The sequence below is a fragment of the Erithacus rubecula genome, assembly GCF_903797595.1.
Source record: "Erithacus rubecula genome assembly, chromosome: 3".
NCBI classification, from domain to species: Eukaryota; Metazoa; Chordata; class Aves; order Passeriformes; family Muscicapidae; genus Erithacus; species Erithacus rubecula.
The window spans coordinates 21792053-21812481 of NC_136689.1; the positions used below are offsets into that span (position 1 = coordinate 21792053).

General features: G+C 37.2%; 1 protein-coding gene across 5 annotated transcripts in view; it reads left to right on the plus strand.

The window, feature by feature from the left end:
* Positions 1–20429, plus strand: part of CDK14 (cyclin dependent kinase 14) — a 337412-nt gene that overhangs the window by 110678 nt on the left and 206305 nt on the right. For all 5 annotated transcript variants that reach the window (XM_079300341.1, XM_079300340.1, XM_079300342.1 and 2 more), the window contains one exon: positions 17693–17787. In XM_079300341.1, coding sequence (XP_079156467.1) covers positions 17693–17787 — 95 coding nt within the window. The remainder of the gene's footprint in view (positions 1–17692; positions 17788–20429) is intronic.

Sequence of the window (20429 nt, forward strand, 5' to 3'; positions counted from 1 at the left end):
GGAAATAAGTGTATGGGTTCATGTGTGTACTGAGCATTCATGTGTCTCATATTTTTAAGACTTGAAAAACAATTAACCCTGTCCCCTAAAGAGCAAAATCCTTTGTGAAGGGGTCACATACTGTCTTTGATCAACCCAGAGAATGCCTAATGTGAGTTGGACATGTAACCAGCTCTAGATAAAGTAAAAATGCTTCCTGTGAAAGTTGTGCATCAAAAGTCATGTCTGAGATGTCACCATCTTCTTACTACTGAAGTCAGTCATCATTCATAAGCATAATCAGAACAGCTCTGTATGTTTCTGACACAGGAAGTTCATGAATGAATTGTCCTAGTTCTCCTGATGTGTATAAATAATTCAAAAATTATCTTGGTTCTTCAGACACAAACGTAACAATGAAGATGTGCACGTGCTTCTGCTGGATCCACAGCAGTGCCTCTGTTTTCAATGCTTTTGTCCACAGCACAATAAGTACTTTTTCTTCCTTTGAGAGTTTATTTCAAATTTGTAACTTATTTACAAAATTTATAAAAATCTTTAGTCCTTTATAGATACAAGACACTATTTTGTTTTAATATATAACAAATCACTCCAATCAAAGGGAAAATGACACTTATTTTCAAATGTTGAGGCAATGACATAAGTAGAGACTTTCCAGTTGAGAATATAGGCAGCCTGAGAGATGAGATTACTGCAGTATTTTGTTTTGCTACTTTTTATTCCCATGTTTTGTGAAAATTATTTAATTCTTCCTTAAATATGTCATTTATACATGACATATTTCTACAGGGAGATAAAAAATCCCAGTATGGCAAAATGCTATGTATAGTTCACAGTAATTTGCTGCAAATTTTAAGTATGAATATTTTCTAAACTTTGCAATAGGTGAGAAATATTTTCAGAGCTTGCATCTTTGTATTGGCATGAAATATGGTAGTAACCACTGTAGTCATTAAGAAGCACTAATACCTTTCTCATAGGAGAGAAAACGTCAGTTATAATCAAAACAGTGACAAAAGTGGTAGCAAATGCATCTTATTTTAAAGTTATATATGTGAGACAAAATATATTCCTTTTTTTTTTTTTTTTTTTTTTTTTTTTTTTTTTTTTTTTTTTTTTTTGTTTCTTCACAGGCTCCTTTTTTTCTTTGGTCTACCTGCTGTCAGATGCTGTAGGCACAGTTGTCTGGGTGAGACCATTCCTTCGGGAGACAGCACTGCTCTTTTTTCTCTTTTGTATTTTTCCATAGTCTGAAGATTGTGTTGCAAACATTTCAGTTCAATTTTTCAGTGTTTGCTGGGAGAGGTGGGACATTATCTTTCAGGAATTATACAGAGCTGTAATACAGGCTTCATAATGGTGTCTCTTCTTCCAACATGGGTGGAGTTACTGCTTTCAGGATTTATAATCAATATGAAAAGAGTAGCATTTCAATATTAGAACTTGACCTTTACTGTCTTCTTCAAAGCAATGAAAATGAATATCCACATTATTTTACTTCAGAATGTTCCCCCCGAGTAAGCAATAGTAAAAAAGAAGCTGATAATGTGTTGCATTTTTCTGCTGAGATGAAGGGGGACTGGATGGTTCAGAGACTGCTAATAGAATATGTGACCTTCCACCTCTGGCCCATTTACTAAAATATAAGCCATGACAGTGGAGGCTAAAGGTCATCACAATGGGATACTCAGCTGTAGAATCTGGAACTGTGTATTTCTGAATTTTTGAGGTCTGAGCCACTTGACACAAACTTCCACAGCTCAGCTGGCAGCAGATTTAGCTTTAGATTTTCAATTTACAATTGAAAAGTGAACTTAAAACGAATTGAGGAAGCTGTGTAAATAAGGATATTTTGGGTGTGCTAAACTCTGTGATTTGTATCTATTCTGATCTGATATAGCTTTGTTGTGTGTGTTTTGTGGTGCATGTTTCAGAGCTCCCTTAATCAGTGCAGAAGTGGTTGTCTTTGGCTTTTACTTTGGGATGTTAGGAAAGGATTAATGCAAATAATCTATCCTCTGGATTTTGCCTTGAGGACATGCACAAAACTGGCACCATTAATGACAGGTAGTTTATATTATTTAACTTTTTGCCTTGGAACTCATGTGGAAGATTTCTTACACCCTTTTTTTTTTGGTCTATAGGCAACTGAAGCTGCAGGTTATTTCTTTGGAGCTTATCTTAGGTAATTAGATCCACAGGTTTTACTTAGCCTTAATTATCATCTGCTTTTCCCTGAGCAGAAGCAATCAAGAAAGTCAAGATGGTGGTAGGAATGTGCCATCAAGGTAGTTTGCACACAGGCTGATGGCAGTGCCAGGGTGGCTGAATTCCCCCTGAAAACATTCTCCCTTCCCTCGTATCTCCTAGAGCTTCAGAGGACAAAGTACTGTAGCTGGTTAAATGCAACTAATCAGGGGAAAAAAAAGTAAATCAAAACTGCTTACAAGCTAAGAAGAAAAGCTTTTTACACATTTCACGTACACATTCTCCCTCACTTCCCTTTCCCCCTATTTCTCTGAAATCCAGTACACAGGCTTGCTCTTTTGTGTGCTGTGAGGGCTCAAAAAAAGTGTTTAATAATGGCAAGAACATTTTCATGCAGGCATTCACTGGATTGTGTGAAGGTTTTATTAAGAAAACAAGAAGATGTAAACCCCAACTATATAGCACATTATTCTCTGGACAAGACAAAAATTGGCTTTTGTTGTTTCATTTCTGGTTTTCTCAGTGCAGCACTGCCTACATTGCCTCTGCTGGGAAACTGCCAGGTCCTGAAGGGGCATCTAACTCAAAGCAAAACCCAGCAGGTTGCAGGGCCATTGACAGAAAGCTGCAAAAACTTTCCCACTTCCCCAGGTTACTTTGTCTTTGTGTATTTCTGGTTCTAAAAGATATTTTTCAATTTGCAATTACATGTTTCTCAGAAAGTCTTGGTTATAAAGCTGACATGGTTGAAATACTGGCTTTGCATCAAGGTTTCTAACAGAATTAGCATTTGAATCACTTGAGGCCCTATTCACAAAGCAGAAAACTATTTGCATAATCAAAAATGCTTTATTTTGCATGCCAGTGGAAAAGCTAAGGGTTGTAGCTGTGGCTCACAAACAAAATCCAAGTGATGGCATTGATGTGTGTCTGAATGCTGCTGTCTCTCAGTCTTGCTTGCACAAATTAGTACAAATCTATATAAAAGCCAAAGGAAAGGTTTTGGAGCAATGTATATTCTCCATTAAAAGTCTGATTAAGCAGGCTTTGTGTGAATTATCAGTGTAAGGATTAGATAGACTTCCTAATCTTCCACATGTGAAGGAAGTTTGGGGCACTTGTGCTGCTGGGTTGTTGAAAGACAACGGATGTCTTCCTAAAGATATGCTCAGTAAAAATTTATGAGCTTGGAAATGGCTTCTTGTGCTAAGGAGGTCAAACTAAATAACCTATAAAAGTATAAAGTACATAAAGGTATATATCTATGGATAGTATGTTCAAGACTTTCTGTCAGATTTCTGCCAGCAGTCCAACAGGCTTATGAATTGCATTAATAATAGTCCCATCTTGCCATCAGCCCATGCATTTGTGTTTTTCATCCATTTTTATGGCTGTGGACAAGAGGGTAGAATGTCACATCCAATTACATGTGAATAACTCCTGATCAGAGTTCAAGAGCACAAAGCAAATTCTAACCTCTCTGAGGCAATAGGAAACCTTTGAACCTTAAAAACTCGCTTAAATATAAGGAGATTTTATCCCTATAATTTATTTTCTAGATTAATTTCTGACATGTTAATGTTGAATCAAGTTCTTCAGTGAAATTTGGATGACAAAAATTTTAGTTCTACAAAGAAATTTGGGTATAATTATTACAGCTTCAGATTATTTAACCTTTAAAACAGAGTATGGTGTGATCTAGCCTTTTACTTGCTAATGTATATCAATTAGTTCAATATAAAAAATTTTGAGGCATGATATGGATTAAATTAATATATTTAAGAATACACTAATAAAAAGCTTAATGTCCAAATAAAAAATATAGGAAAGTGAGGTTTAAAGTAAATTAGAACTATCTTCAATAATAGATATGCCCCATGAAAAGACAATCTATATTTTTGAGCCTTCAGTATCATATAGTGCAACATTTTATTCTGGTGTGTGTGCTTGTTGTTTGTTAAATTCAAATTACACTGCTGGAGTAAAAGTATGTCTCAGATGCATCTAGATCTGGAAACTAGACTAGAAATTCCATTGATCTCTGTTCCTAGAATTTTAGGTTTCAAAATACTCCAGAGCCTAAGTGCATCATTAATGAAAGTATATTCTTTTTTGTACATTGCTTTGGAGCAGTCAGCAAAAGGTGAGTTTAGTCTGGTTCACACATCCATGTTCTTTGCAGAGTTTGCTCTTTTTCTGGTTGACTGAAGTGCATAAATTTAAAGTTGAGTTTCTCATTCATTTGTTTTAATTACAGAGGCCATTAACCTTGTAAAATCAATGACAGTTATAAATCTACATCTTTGAGAATTATGTAAACAAGTTTATAAAAGCTTCTCAAGTGAAGTGAAAGCCAAACTGTATACAAGGACAAGGTTTTATTAACAGCACTTAAAAGCCCAGCAAAATGTTGGAAAAATACCTGCAGGTACTCCTTAATGACAAAGATATTGCTGTGTTTCCTATGAAGTGTAGCACTCATTGTATAGTTAACATAAAGATATGGACATGCAGCTGTAGTTTCTTCTCAGGTAAATGGTTCTTGATATTTTAGGTGTAGTTTATTGTGGTCAGAGAACTTTGGGAGAAGAATCTGTTTTACTGCCTCAGACCAGGTTTGTTTACCTGTGGAGATCTTGTCAGTTTGTTTCAAATATTATCAGGCTGTCATATATAAGTTTCCAAACCAGCTGGGGGAGAGGCATTTTGATGGACCTCATGGAGTCTGTGATCTGTCATCATTGGGATGCTGAGAAAAAAATGAGTAGAGTTCCTGTGCCTGTTTAATTGACTGATTTTTAAAATATTTCTGTTCTGCTTTCATAAGGCTGGTGCTATGTAAAATATTGAACCATGTTGTCAATTTAGTGAGGATGTTTAGCCTTGTGAATGTTAGCACTTTGGCTGCCACTATTTTAATATCAGTATCTGAGCTGGAATGTGCTCTTAGAGTTTTCAATGCAATCAATTCTTGAGTTTTAGCCAAAGCTTTCTGGCATGTGTTGGAAGAGGGATTTAGTATTCCTTATTTATCAATTTCCCTTAGAGGTGCAGTTTACTGATACAAATGTCTGATATAACATATACAATAACTAGCTACTCTGAAGGAGGAAAAAGATTCACTAGTGCCTATGGATACTTGCTTCTCTAATTCCTGTGACCTTTTTTAGGTCAGAGTGTGTTTGGGAGAAAATCTTGGGCAATAAAAATTTGGTGGCTTTGAGAAGTCATTCTTTGATTTACTTTTCATGAGGTGATGAGGCAGCAGATTGCTAGTAAAGAGCTCCAAGGATTTCACAGTGCTTGAGCTGTGTTTTCTGGCATACATAGGTGTTCTCACTTAATTGTAGAAACTAAAAATGTGTTGGCCCTTTTGCAGTATCTCAAAATACCATTGCAGATCAGCTATCTTCAAGTCTTTCTTGGAGAAGGATTCTTTAGGGAAACATTCCAGAGACTTTCAGAGGTTCAGAAGCCACTTCAAAGCAATCATGGTTTTGTCATATTCCTGAACTTTGGGTTTATGAGTGTGAAATTATTGCTTAAACTGAACTTAAGACTTCAGTGCACCTGCACTGTGCTGAAAAGTCTTGTTTGTGTTGGGCAAGTTTGTTTGGGGTCAGTTGGTGTGATGATAGCATTTCATCTTTGACCATGTGATAGTGCTACATTTATAAGGAGATTATATCCAATAGTTTTGTGGTGTTCAGGTCCCATCCTGGCAACATATTTTTACACTGAGTGGTCTAGTGCAGTTTGTGCTTGGTTAAATCAAATTAACAAATAAAGTTTGATGTTTTTCCTTGCTTGGTTTCTGCATGTAAAACAGAGCTCATCAGGAGGAGTTTCTGCTACTCTTATTGATTCAGCCACTCAATCTGTTAGTATTTTATTAGCTTTGTCTTTCTAACTGAAAATGGAAATTATAAAGAAATATGATCTAGGCATCTAGCCGTGCTCCTTCTAAGTCCTGCTGCTTAAGGTGCCCTGCTTGTTTTCTGTTCCAATTGTCTATAGAAACAAGAGCCTTTCATGCCTTGTGTTTGGTTAGCAAATCACTTTTTTTGTTTAGATATAACAATTAGCAAGAAGGATTTAAAGAGACAACTGAAGAAGTGTCTGTATCTCTAGGCTCATGTACTATGTGGGATGATGAAACAAAATTTAAGCTCTTGGATTTTGGCTTGTCCTGAGCCTATGAAAGTCCCTTTGTGAAACTGGCTTTTTAGGTATCAGTTTTCCTTGCACAGGTGTAAACCTCCCACTTTGTATTTAGCTTTGTTTTTTGATTTATTATCTTATATATATTGACAGAGTTATAAACTCTACATGCATTATCCATGCATTTTTTGTCCCCTTTTCCGTCTTGTATTCCCTCTAGCCTTCTTGCTTCCATTTCTGACATGCTCTGGCAGCCTGGAGAAGACTGCCCTATTGAATGCTTGGCACTGTCCATATCTGGGCAGTGGTAGGGAAGAAAACTAGGAGAAAGGGAGATAAAGAATAGATGTTGGTGTGAGAATTATACCACCTATCACAGTGAATTTAGAAGAATGCAAATTCAGGGCTATTCAAAGCAGGGATATAAAGCAATAATGGGAAGAAGGAAATGATTAATAATAGGAAGGGAAGGTTTGATGACTGGCTGGCCTCAGTCAGGAGCCTATAGCACTGAGAATGAGGAATCTAATTGGGCAGGGCTAAAGGCATTTCCCACCCTTTTTGCTGTTAGCAGGGGCGAAGGGAGAGGAGCATAAACAAAGGACAGGATTTGGAGATGCATTCAGCTAAAACCAGGTTTGCAACTGAGACTTTTGGGAAACTGTTAGAATTTTTCCCCTGATGACACTGTCCTGTCTAGAACTGGTGCTGTATTCTGGATTTCTTGGCTCAGATTTCTCTTTCTGACAAATACCTAAATGTTTAAGCATGGTCAGGGAAGATGGATTCTCTGGGAGATTTTAGCTGCTTAAATGCAGCTTTAAAGTACAATTTTTCCATTGACTGGATGTAAACTGAGAAATTGGACAAATTTTCACAGAAACTAGAAAAAACATTTCTTTGACCTGAAGTCTGACTTTTGAAGGCCACCTTTCAATGAATGAATTCAGAGAACTGTTTGAAAAAAAAGGTCAGCAACATTAAAGAGCATATTTGTTCTTTAGTTCTCTCTTGGAAAAGAGCTGACCTGTTTTGACTGGAAAAACTCTGTTAGACACAAATTGGAAAAGATGAGAACATTTGTCTAAAGTCTGTTAAGGCAGTAGTGTAATTTTTAGAGGAACGGGTACTTTAAGAAGCAGGGCTATCAATTTTGCTACTGTCATTGTTAATTACTATGGTTCTATAAAAAGAATTTTATCTGGAAAAGCAAACAGTAAATTGCTGTAATTATAATTGATGAATGACAAAACAGGATGGAAGAAGTGAGTCTATTTTCAAGGGGGCTGGATGTTTTATATCTGTATGTAGTAGACAGACAGGCTGTTGAGTTGTCCTTTAAAAAAAAATTCTTACCACCTGTGGTGTTAATGGGTTATGCTCAAAGGTCCTTTTAATGTGTTTTCTCACATTTCTTAGGAGTGCTTTAATTGTGTCATTGCTCAGAATGGCTTCCAGTATGATTTAGGTCCATAGTTTGATTCATGTCATGTATCTACACAGGTAATTTTGAATCTGTACTTGAAAATTATGGGTATGTTTTTAGCAAAAGTAGGAGGATAGAAATCACTACCTTATCTCAGCTAGGTCTCCTCTGAGCATCACTTAACTTTTTCACCCTGTCACTGTCAGCTATGGCTGTCAACTCTGTGAAGCTGAGACATTCCTTCAGCTCATCTTTTCTGTTCTAGCACCTCTCCTGCTCTCTATGAAGCCCAGCTGCTTTTTAAAGAAATATACATCTTTTGCTTAAATGAAAATTTTTTTCCTTTATAGCACATATTTCCAAGTTGAACAATGTCCCCAACCTTTCAATAAGCACATGCTGCCCTAGAGACTGACATGATAATAACAGGTCTCCACTGTCATTTAAATGTAAATTTGTAAAGTTTGCAGTCATACTGATTTGGATATAGTTACATTCTGGGGTGAATAAAGCAAAAATCCCAGGACTCCTAGTTTTTCTGTTTCCTCTCTGTTGCTTGCACCTTGAATTTAACTAACACTGTTGATGGGTACTATGGGCTGCAAGAGTAGATGACAATTCAGTGATGGAGTGAGAAGAAGACAATACCTAGAGAACACAGGGCAAATGCAGAAGGACCCTTAAAGTGTATTTTCAGATTATGTGCTTGCAGAGTGGATGTCTGGCAGTGTTGGCACCAAAGGGCTTTATTGGTCATAGTAAAGCATGGCTGTCCATTCCCAATATAATCTTTCAACTAATTTAATCTGGAAAAGAATTTAACCTTCACTGGGTTTTGCTGCTGTAGTGTCTGCAAGCTTGCTTCATCACTATTGCTTTTTTCATGGTAGAAACTTGAGGGAATATTGCCATTTTGTATTCTTCATGCTTAGCATATTTTTGGATGGGAAAGAAAGATAAATTACAAATCTTATAAAAGGTATCAAAGAGGTCCAGCCTGAATTATGGTTATTTCCTGTCCTTAAAAGTATTTTTAAAATGTTCTAGATATTATTAATATTCTAATGATACTTAAGAGCCTAATAGTTCATTGTTTTGAGATGGCTTTTAGGGCAAGTTACACAGTGACTGGATTTCATTTCCTTTATTATGAAATTTTTGTTCTTTTTGCATATGCACTCCATGTTTTTCTCTTTTCAGTTACAGAACATTATGCCTTATTTTCGCTGTGATGGATTTTGTTTACTAAAATAGTTGTAAAAATAATTATTTGCTAGCTTTCTACTGAGTCTGCCTTTCTTTAACATCTAAACCATTCTACAAGAGACACAGCAATGCTGTGAGCATTCCAGCTTTATTTTCCACTTATGGGCAAAGAGGCATGTTGGGCCTCACCCACCCAGAAGAAGAAAATTGACATGATCCTTTAAAGACTTCTGTCTCGCTCCCTTTTTTGAAAAATAGCAAGACATATGCCACAAGCCTTTTTTTTTCTGCTGCCTGAAGTGTTTGCTGACAAATGAGTCTGCTTTTCGTGCAGTTTCTTTTTTTTCATGAAGGAAATGGCCCACTGAGAAATAGAGCAAAAGTAATTTTTTTCTAAAATAGCTTTTCTGTAGAATTCCTCATTTGTAAGTAGTGGCTCAAGTATGCTGGTAGGCAACTGAGTTTCATGTCAATGCAATTTAATTATTTCCTGTGATGCCTTTCTGTCTTCTGTGTACAAAAAAAATATTCATTGCAGGTACATAAGGTTAAGTGATTTCTTGTCATATTGATGCATTGGTAAAAGTGAGTAACAAAATGCTCATTGACTTCAGCAGAGCGTGAGGTTCAGTGCTGTACTTGGTTATTTACTCCCTCCTTTGGACAGTGTAATACTAATATTGCAGATATACTGTTTACAGCAGAGTCTCTTTATTATGGTTGCAAAGTCAATCATTCAGAAGTTGTCAGAATTAAATTTACCTGTGAAAACTTAATTTGGTCTCTCTGCTTCCACTGTTCTTTCCTTAATTACGCAACAGCTCCATGTTTGCTCCTACTGTGTGATGTCTGCCTGTGTCAGATGATGATCGATTAATTTAATTTAATGTTCCTGATGGGTGGCTCTAGCTATAGGCACCTACTGTGCATTACTAAAACACAGATGGTTTTGAAAATTTCTAGAACACTCGTCACTCTCTTCTGACTACTTAAATATTTGTTCATCTTGTCAGCACCCCACTTGCCTAGAGTCCTTTTAAATGATGATTTTGAGATGACTTTCAAAGTACTTGCATAATGTTGGGTAATATCAGTGTACAGGGTTGCTCGGGGTAATAATTGTATGCACTCTGTGGTTCTGATAAGCGTGAATGAAGACCAAAAGTTGAAAATTAGGAACATGGTAATATTAGTTTGAGTGACTTAAAGTTATGCTTAGTCAGTGGTAAGGTAAGGGTAAAAGTCAGGCTGACTTCTTTCTGTCTTGGACCTGGTGAGTTTTCAGCTTCTCTGATGAATGGGCAAGATCCTTTCACTGCTTATTCCATCTTTGAAAAAAAATTAAAGACCTGAGAACAGTTAATGGGTACAAGCACACAAGCTGGCCATTGCAGGAGAAGTTAGGCTGTGAATTTGCAGGTTGTCAAAGTGTGAGATAAATGCAAGATAGATGTGAAGCAGCTGTGAACTGAAACTCTGGCTTATCTCATGGTAGTGACATCAGGAATGTGCATCTCAGAGTGGAGTTCGAATTGCAGCAGCCCCTGTAATTGTAGTCCATCTCTGTTTTGAGCACTTGGCCCAGAATTCTTTATTTGAATTTGGATTTTTGTTTAAGTAATGTTCCAAGTGTTTGAAAAGGCAAGTGGAAATCTATATTCCATTTTCTGGTGTTGTGTCTGCACTCTAATGTTTCATTATATTTGCTAGCTCTCATATGAGCACATCCTGCTTGAACTGAAATGTTAACTGGCACTTTGAAGGGTGCTTGTCTCTGTGGACTGAAATTGCAGGAGAATGAGGAAAACTGCCAGATGCTTTCATTGATTCCTGCTGAAAGCAGTGGGAATCTTGGGTTCTTGTATGGTGAAGAATCATATCAGTGAAGAATATGTTCTAGTGTCTGCAGGCTCTTGTGTACTTTCCCCAAAATGTGTTTGCCCGCCCATGCTCTGCATCCTGGCCCTGTTCTGTCTTGTCTCTGTGCTCTTTCCACCTCCTGAGTTTTTCTACCTGTGAAGGATGTTCATTTGTCCCCTGGCTTTTCTTTCTCCTTGCCCAGCTGTCCTAGCTTCCACTGTGGAACACAGCCTCTCCTGCCATCTCCCCTTTTTGATATTCCTCCTTTCCTTCACACTGCTGATAGTCAGGCTGACCCAAACAGACAATTTCCAAAGCTTTAACTTGGCCAAATTTTGAATAGCTTCACAGAGATGGCAAAATGTAAATTTCTATTTTAAAGCCCTCCTTGTTCCCTGATTTTAAATCTCTACTTCAAAACACTGGGTTGAGGGTTTTTTTTCCAAAGAGAAAGTTAATCTGTAGGTTACAGAATTTGTTACTAAAGCCTGTTTTTGAGAGATGGGAGAAACTATTTAGTAATCCAAAGTAATCTTAAGGTAGATAGATATTTATGTGAAGACAGTGTCTGAAATTCATCATGATAACAAGGCTAAAACCAGCCAGTGATGGCTTTATAAATAGATTGTGTTATTAGTCTGGGTCATGCTATGAGTGCATCAAAAAGTAATAGAAATGTTCCGTTTTCACACACTACCTGCATTATAGACTTGTTTCCTGTAAGCGCTGCATATTTTTGGTTTACACAGTTTCCTCCTCTTGAATACTGAAATGGATAGGGAAGGCAAAATATGACTGGTGGCTACAAGATAGGAGAAGCATATTGCAATTGCTTTCCAAAAGAGTCTGGCTTTAATAGGATGATGTCTCATTATTTTTAACCTCCATCTGCACTTGTGTTGGAAGAGCACTGGGAACAATACACAATGCATACATTTATATCTGGAATGTAATGAAAGAGACATTCATTTTGTATGACAGCAATTCTCTGTATAACTGTTGGAATAATGTATTGTTGTGCTTTTCAGAGCTTATTTGATCAGTCCTTCCAGTGTTTTATTCCAGTTCAATAGGCAAAGAGATTTTAGCAGGTTTGTGACTTGCCTTTTGCTTAGGGGACCACAGCTGTAACAAGAAGAACCTTTGAAGGTGCCTATGTGTTGTTACACACGCCCTTTACCTGTATTTCTTCTCTAACAGCATATTGTATTTTCAAGAAGGAGCAGCAAGAAGAAATTTCACAAACAATAAAAAAAATTGGTTAAAAGTTCAAGTAGCTCATGTAAGCCTGAATTGAGGCTGAGGAGGTAAATGAAGCTAATTTGATCCATGTAGTCCCCCCAGCAAAACAACCTGCAGTTGAAGGACTGCCAAGTCCTTTCTTGCAGGCACGTGAAGCACAGTTTGCTTCCTTAATGGCAGACTGTCATTTTTTTGACTTAGTGAAAACTAGAATAAGGACCATTTGCTTGATCTAGAAGAAACTTTTATGAGGCTGGAATTAGCTATAAAGAAGGTAATTGAGCTAAGCTTATGTAATAACCCATCTAAAGTTTTCTGTTCTGCTTTTTCGTCTTTCTGCTCACAAATTCTTTTGTAATTTATGAAACCTGCTCCTAGAAAGGTTTCCAAGCCAAAGAGTGACCTATATAAGTTTGTTGCATTGTGTCCACTAAGATCAGAGTAGAAGCTGACCAATTGTGTGTGTTTATAGGTATGCAGCTCTAAAATCAATTACTTGGACTTACATATGTGCTATAAATAATGATCATTCTGCAGAATGTATCCTGTGGTGAGAAAATGGGAAGTTTCTGGTCAGTGTGGTCTTACCTAGGATGTACAGTTTTCACTGAATTGAATTTTGTTATGTTAGGGTTCTAGGAAAGCAAAGCTATTTGCTCATAGTAAATAATTTCAGATGGGTGAACTGGAAAATTGCAAAGTGTGGATTTGGGGACTGCATTTCTGAGGAGGAAATTACTGTACATTTATTGCTGCAAAACCAACAGAGTGCTGAATTCCTGTCTCTGTGGTGGAATTCTAAGTAACATTTTGCACACAGAAATCCCTGCTGTGTGGGAAGTGGATGAGAAGTGTAAGGGACGTTGTGCTCTCAGGCCAAATTTTAAAAATTGCTATGAAATTTGTATAGATTGAAGATAAGTTGCTTGGAGAGAAGCAGAACTGTAGTTTGTACAGGCAGTAAGACACACTTGAGTGTGTTTGTTCAGAAAACATGATTATAAGGAAAAGCCCTGTGGATGTTTTCTCACTGAGGACACCTTTCCAGGAGAGCTCAGAGACTGATCCCAGCTGTGTGTGTGAGGAAGTTGGCACTCTGTCAGAGAGCACTGCTGTGTCTGCAGAGTGTGACAAGCTGCAGAATTTTAAAGATAAGTTGTTTGGCTCTGAAGCACAGCAGCTTACTTGCTTTCACAGATTTGTGTTACTGACTAGAATATGTCTCAGAAATCCAACAGGGCAGCAAAGATGCACAGCTGCTTTAACAGCATTAGAGAAGCTTCCATGGTGTGCAGTGAGAAAGGGTGAGCACTGTGTGTGAGCAGCAGCATAAGCAGTAGAACTGATGCATAGTAATCCCAGAGGACACCCCAGCTACTGAGGAAAGCAGGTATTTTTATAGTTATACTTTTTAGAAAAATGTTGAAAATGTGGGAATATGAGGGAGGATCATCAGAAGTTGTACATTATGGTGCATATGAGCAGCATGAGGCTGAGCTCTGCTGCTGCTGAGAAAAGCTTCCAGGTCACTGAAATATCAGCCAGTTTGAAAATCATGGGTTATTCTTCTGTCTAAAGCCACAGTGGAGATTTGGGATTTTTCACAAAGTGAGAATAGAATGATAGTCGGGAATTGAAAGACTGAATGGGTAATCAAAGTACCATAATTAATGTTTGAGCTTAATGTACTTACCACATCTAAAATTTGCTAGTGAAAAGTTCTTCCATGTGACGTGGGAGTCAATAGTAATAGTTACTTCAGTTGAATTTATCATACAGCTGTGAAATATTACTTTATGAGATATGGGAATAGCCTTTTTCAAAACACTCCCAAGCTGGGGCTGATCTAAAAGTCACAAGGCATTGTTAATGGAGTGTGAGGCTTGAGCTGATGCTGCAAACCCCGCAGGGAGCACAGCTATGATTTACTGATGCTGCTCAGGTTTTGGGTAGGAGTTGGCTGCAGTCCATCTGGCTGCCTTGCTCGTGGAGTGAGTGTACTTTAGAATCCAGCTCATCTGGGAACAGCAAAAACCTCCTTGACCAGCACAGGAGATATGGCAGCTTGCCAGGAGCTCCTAATAGATGAGAGCATTCCCTTGTTGGGAGCTGAGCTGTGATGGCTATTCAAGCAAAAGCAATGTGTTTCCTTTAAGTATGCAAATATGGTTATTAGCCCTTGATGGAAAGTGTGGAGTGTTGATACATTTAGCGACTCAGATCATGAGCTTGTGAAAAAGGCACAGAAATTATCATCTGGGATGTTGTTAATTGTTGAAGTATGTCAGCAATTCACCTTCCCTAGGTTTTGCTGTTAGAATTTGCTGTGTGGGACTGTGCAAACACAGGTGACTGAACAAGCACCTGGCCATTCAATCCCATATAATACTTTGTCCAAAGTGTTTTAAAAATGAATTTTAACATTCCTTGCTGCTCTTCCTCCTCAGAACTCTTTGGAGAAAGTAATTAAAAGTGCTGCCATCTGTTTATCTTATATTTCATACCAAGGGGAAAAAAAGACTACCAGTACTTTTGAAGCAGCATTGTATAATTTTGTTATTAAAAATACATGCTAAGAATACAATGAGTACAAGTACATTGGTCCCACTTTTGTGAGTTGTTGCAATGCTTTTTCAACAACATTTTAGTCATTTTATCCTAAAAGAAAACAACTCTGTGTGAAATCCATGGGTAATAATCACTGGATGGGAATGGCCTTCTCTGACAGAATTATTTTGTTCTAGAAGTAACACCAGGCACAGCAGCACCTGACTTCTCACTGAGCTCCAGTAGCAGCTGCATTGGCAGCTTCAAAGGAAAAGTCAGCCTTGTCTCAAGTTGATACTGACAGATTCTCTGGACTCTTTTTTATTCTTTTGGATATGAACTTCTGGGTTTTGTCTTTGAATTAGTGGAGTTCATCCAAAGTTCTATCCCCTTTGAGAAAAAATTTGCCCAAAAGAGGAGATGTATAGGTAATTTGTTCTGAAAAGCTGTTTTTCTGGAAAAAACTTCCATATTATAGTTCATATTTCATTATGTTTTTAAAGTACTCTATGGAAGAAGGAACAGCTTTCCTATTTCAGACATATTTTTTTATTTCCTTTCCCCCCCCACACTTTTTTTTTTTTTAAGGAACAAAACAGTATTTTCACAAGGCAGGCAGTCTTAATGGTAAGTCCTGATAGAAGAACATGTGGGGTAATTCTCTTACTTTCACCAGTTATGTTTGTTTGGTTCCTCACAATATGACTGGATAGTGTAATTGCTAATTTCTGCAGTGTAAAATTAGTGCAATTAAGATGATTTTGCTCTCTGAGCTATATTACCTACTGTATTTCATTTGGACTAATGGAGAAGACAGAAAATTCACCCTGCAGGTGATATTTTGTGGTTCCTGTAATATATGGCAGATGCTGATTACAGAGGCTGTAAAAGGGGAGAATTGGATATTAGAGAAGATAAATAAGGGTGGGGGAGGGGACTGAAGGGGAAAGACAGTATTTGCAAGGACCTCGAGGTAAGCTGCTTTCCATGTGCTGTTTAAGCTTTAATGACCCATATAGAGATTCTAGCAACAAAGTAATGGCCAACTAGAGGAATTAAAGGGCCTCAGGTGATGATCTGAACAGCAAAAGCTGACAGAGGTCATAAATACTGTTACATTACTAATACTATTACAGTTCAACACTGGCTCTGCTAGGAGGAAGTTTTTTGTTCTCGGTGTCTGTGAATGTATGGTCATTCAATGAGGGTTGAGGAAAGAGCTGGTAAAAACCTCAGTTACTTCAGGTGAACTCTTCTTAGGGTTTCCCCAGGTTAAAAGTTCTTGCTTCTGTTAGAAAGTACCTTTCAAAACAGTTGTTCTTTATCTTTTGTTTGTATCCATACCTTTTTCTAGTAGCAATTTCTCATCATTGTCTTTAAAATAACCCCCAAGATATCCAAATCTCTCTGAGCTTTAGTTCTAAGAAATTTTCCAGGTTGTAAGATGAGGATCCCATGAAAATTGCTCATGGCTCTTCCTTTCTGAAAACTGCCTCTATTTCATTTGTGGAATATGAACAGTTTCTAGACATGCACTGATCAAATGTTTAACATTCTTTGTAATTACAGTGGCTGTTTTATAGCTCAGTGGCAACAAAATCAGAGCACAGGAGAGACTCCTGTGTGCTGGCTCTCTAAATAGCATGAGCTGTGGGTGCTGGCCAAAGCAAGCTCTTTTGAAATTTTTATTCTCACCTCTTCAGCCAGGTTGTAGGGTTGCCTCGTTCTTTGCCATAGAGCTTCCTTGCAGATTTGCAGTCCTGTCCTCATGCTGTCTGTGGTGATACTCACTTTGAAGCAGCTTTATGGTGTTTTTATCTTTGCTGTCTGCCTTCTGCCTAGGATGAACTCCAGAGTTTGATGCTAAGGATGCGTGTGGAGAAACACTGACACAGTCAGATGCCATGTTGGTTTTGTGTTGCTTTCTAGAGTGATTAATTTGTCAGATTGATCTCCTAAAGACCAGTATGAGAGATGATGTGTACTTATCTTAATTCAAAGCCAGATGACCCCTGGAGTTACCTCAGCCTGATGGAAAACCCTGAATAGGACAGCAAGGGGTAACAGTGCTGTGGAGGCTCTCTAGTTTCCTTTCTGCATCCAAAAGGATTGAGACACACATTTGGTCTTTAATTTTTTTTTTTCTTTGACACAAGTAGAAGTGTGACAGAAGAAAGTTCCACATTATTCAGTTTAGAAATATGCCACTCATTTGCATGTCTTTGTATCTATTATTTACTTGCTAGGGTGACTGATAGTCCTGCTCAGATGTATGCAAGAGATGACAAGGCACCGACGACAGAATGACATTGGTAACAGCACATGGCTTGTCAGCATATATTGCTAAAATATGCCATGTCTTGTGGAACATTAAATATGTAATATGGAATGAACATTAAATATGTATTAGGTTGTAAAAAAAATTAGTGAAGGAGATTACCTGAAAGTTCACTAGATAAGCCTTTGTCTTTTCTGAAAACATGAGCTAGTATCATTTAAAAATATAGTGAGGAAATACCATTTATTTATTCTTAGGGACTAATACAAATGATTCATTAAATTTGTGCTATATTTAAGAGAAAGGAGAATTACTGCTTAAAACCCTTTTTTGGGGATAGATGCTGCACTTAATTTAGACAGCAACTCTGTTGTGTTGGAAAGATTATGTTTTGAGAAAACATGCTTGACTTTTGTCTGAGACAAAAAAATACCTTTGAGTGTAGGAGTGCTCTTGATGTCTGGTTGCTCAGACATGAGTGATTCACTTAGAGGGGGCTGTGAAAAGAAAGCATCTCTTGCTTCAGCTTGTTTTGGTCTCGGAGTGAGACTGAGTTTGACCAGGAAGGTGGAGAAAATAGAATTGAATGGGAAGGTGTGATATTCAAAAACTGGATGTGTGGAACTCATGAACATAGAAGATACTAAAGTACACTCTTGGTTGTCAGGTTATGGAGCTCATGTAAGTTACCAAAAAAAAGAGAGCAAATCAATATGAAATATCTGGATACTCTTTAAGATAACATGTTATGTTTTGCTTTTCAGCTTCTCTGTTGAAAGGATTGAAACATGCAAACATTGTGCTGCTTCATGACATCATTCACACCAAGGAGACTTTGACACTTGTGTTTGAATATGTGGTGAGTAAAGTGACTATATGTTCTAGGTATGGTCCAGAGTGTATTGAATTTTATGGTAATGCTCTCTTTGCCATCAGTGATCTCTGAATCAGGCCAAAATAAACTTTTACTTTATTCAGGAGAGTGATGTCTATAAGAGATTTTGCTTTGTAGTAGAGTTGGCCAAAAGTGGAAAGCTGGGCTAAACCAGATTCAGAGATGGAGAAGTGGCTGCAAGGGCTCTTGAAGGACCATATGCTGTTGAGTTGACTTTTCAAACTTACTCTGCTTCCTAGTTATAGTTTGTTTTTTGGAGCTTTTTCTTTATTGGTGTGACCAAGTGGCTTTAGATAGGCGAGAATAATGTAGGGAAGAACAGGACTGAAATGCTTAACAGATAACTCCTTGGTGAAAAGTATGCATCAAGTTTAAATCCTTTTGGTTTTGTTTTTGTTTTTTATGGGGTTTTTTTTGGGGTGTTTTTTTTTTTTTTTTTTTTTTTTGTGATTGACTGTGCAAAGTGTCTTTTTATAAGTGATGTCAGTAAAAAAATGTCTGGTACATGCAATTTAGAATCTAGGGGTTTTTTTCAATTTTGCCATGACTAATGCTTTACCTGTTAATTAAAACTTCAATTTACATAGCAGGCAGTGTAAAGATCTAATTGTGTTGAGAGTATTACCTTCCAAAGTACTGGCCTTGGCCTCCTAATTAATCTTTTTAGATTTTCTTAGACAAACATATGGCATTTATGTAGAACTACTTTAGCATTTAGCTGTGGAATTATGCAATGTACTATCATAATTAACATCCCAGTTTTCACAGATGGGTCCAAGAACATGTAATTTAAAAGAAACAAATGAGTTTAGAGACCATTAGATTTTCAGTAAAATATTATTTATTGTATTGTAGTCTGTTAAGACACTGTGTTTATAAAGTACAGTGACTGCTAGCATTACTCTAAATACATCTCTGCTCAAGACAGAAATTGTTTTGTGTGTTTCTTAGGGGCAAGCCTTAATTTTTACATGAAAATGCACACAGCATCACAGACTCTTGTCTAGAGTAGCTGTTAAACTTGTGTATTTACCTAAATATGCTACATTGTGAGGGTGTGGGTATTCAGCTGCAGCAGCCTGCACAACATTTGATACAGTTCATATTTTTTACCTCAGGTACTGAAACAGTAATAAAAATTTGATTATTTTTCTTAAAGTCAGTAGTTCTCCTGCTCCTGACTTACACACTGAATTTAGATAGGAAAAGCTTTGATACTTAATTTTATGTAATGATCAGTGTACACTTATTTGCATATCTTTACATGAATACATTTTGCAGTCCCCTTTATCAGCATTAAATCAGTTTTATTTAGCTGTATTCTTCAGAACTGGTTGAGAAATTAGATGTATAGAATATGTTTCTCCCTAAAATCTTAGAGTTTGCTTATTACCCTGATTTCAAATTGCTGGATTCTACATTTTGCTTATTGCACTGATGCAAGTTTCTGGATTTTGTGTCAGTGAGGTTGTTTAGACAGGCTGTTTAAGATAGGTTGTTTAAAACTCTGGCTCCCAGCCATGTACAGACACAGATTAAGCTTCATGCAGTGGCACATTCTTCTGGACTCACTTTGCTGTTTTTCAGCAAGGGACCAACCCTGCTGGTGGTTGCACCTTTTGGCTCCCATGGTGTTTGATAGCCTGTTTGAGAATCTCATTTAGTAATGGTTTCTAGTAGCTGATCCAAGTAATACTTTAGTGTTTAGGCTGGTAGGCAGTCTCTCAAGGTGGTGCTGGGGAAGAAGGGAAGGATACTTTATTCTCTCCTAACAGCCCAAAGATTTTATGATAATGACATTATAACATGCTCCTGTGCCTTGAGGTGACAAAATTTCTTAACAAAAGTCTGTTTTCATCATTCAGTAATATAAAATTATAGTCTGATCAAATAGTGAATGCTTTCTGATAATGCTTGAGGATGCTCACATAACCTGAATTGAATTCTTGTGGGTCTGCATGGTATAGCTTTTATTGCATGTTTGTAAGGATCCCATTTGTTCCTTTGGTTATAAACCCTCCATTCAGTGCATAATGTGAATATGCAGAGGCAAAAATTATAGTTGCCCACTTAAATGTACAAATTTTGGTTGGTTGAGTCTAGCTGTGTAATTGGTGCTACTGAACTCTGTATTTTTAATGCCTGGTTTGTTGTTATTTTAACACTTGTACAGGGTTTAGCTCAATCACATGAGTAATTCACACTGAAAGAAGTCAAAATACTAATGTGATTAAAATTACATGGTGGTGTTCATTTTTGAATGATTGAATCCTAACCTAAAAGGGATTGAATTTGATTTATTTCATAAAGAGATATCATGGAACTGATACACTGTTGCCATTGATCACTATTGACCTTTTCAAGCATAATGAAAATGTCTGAGCAAGTTATCTTGAGTAAATTAAGAATGAACAGTTAGTGATCCGAGAGTTCTCAGCAAATTGGAACTTTGGGTTGCTAGGTTGGTGATGATTCCATTGGGAAAATAATACTGGTGAAATGTCTGAGATTATCAGAGGTGTTTGGTTTCAGCATTTACCCTGAAAGAGTAGAATGAAATTTAATTTCAATAGCACCTCTCATTGCATAATGCATTATGGTAATAA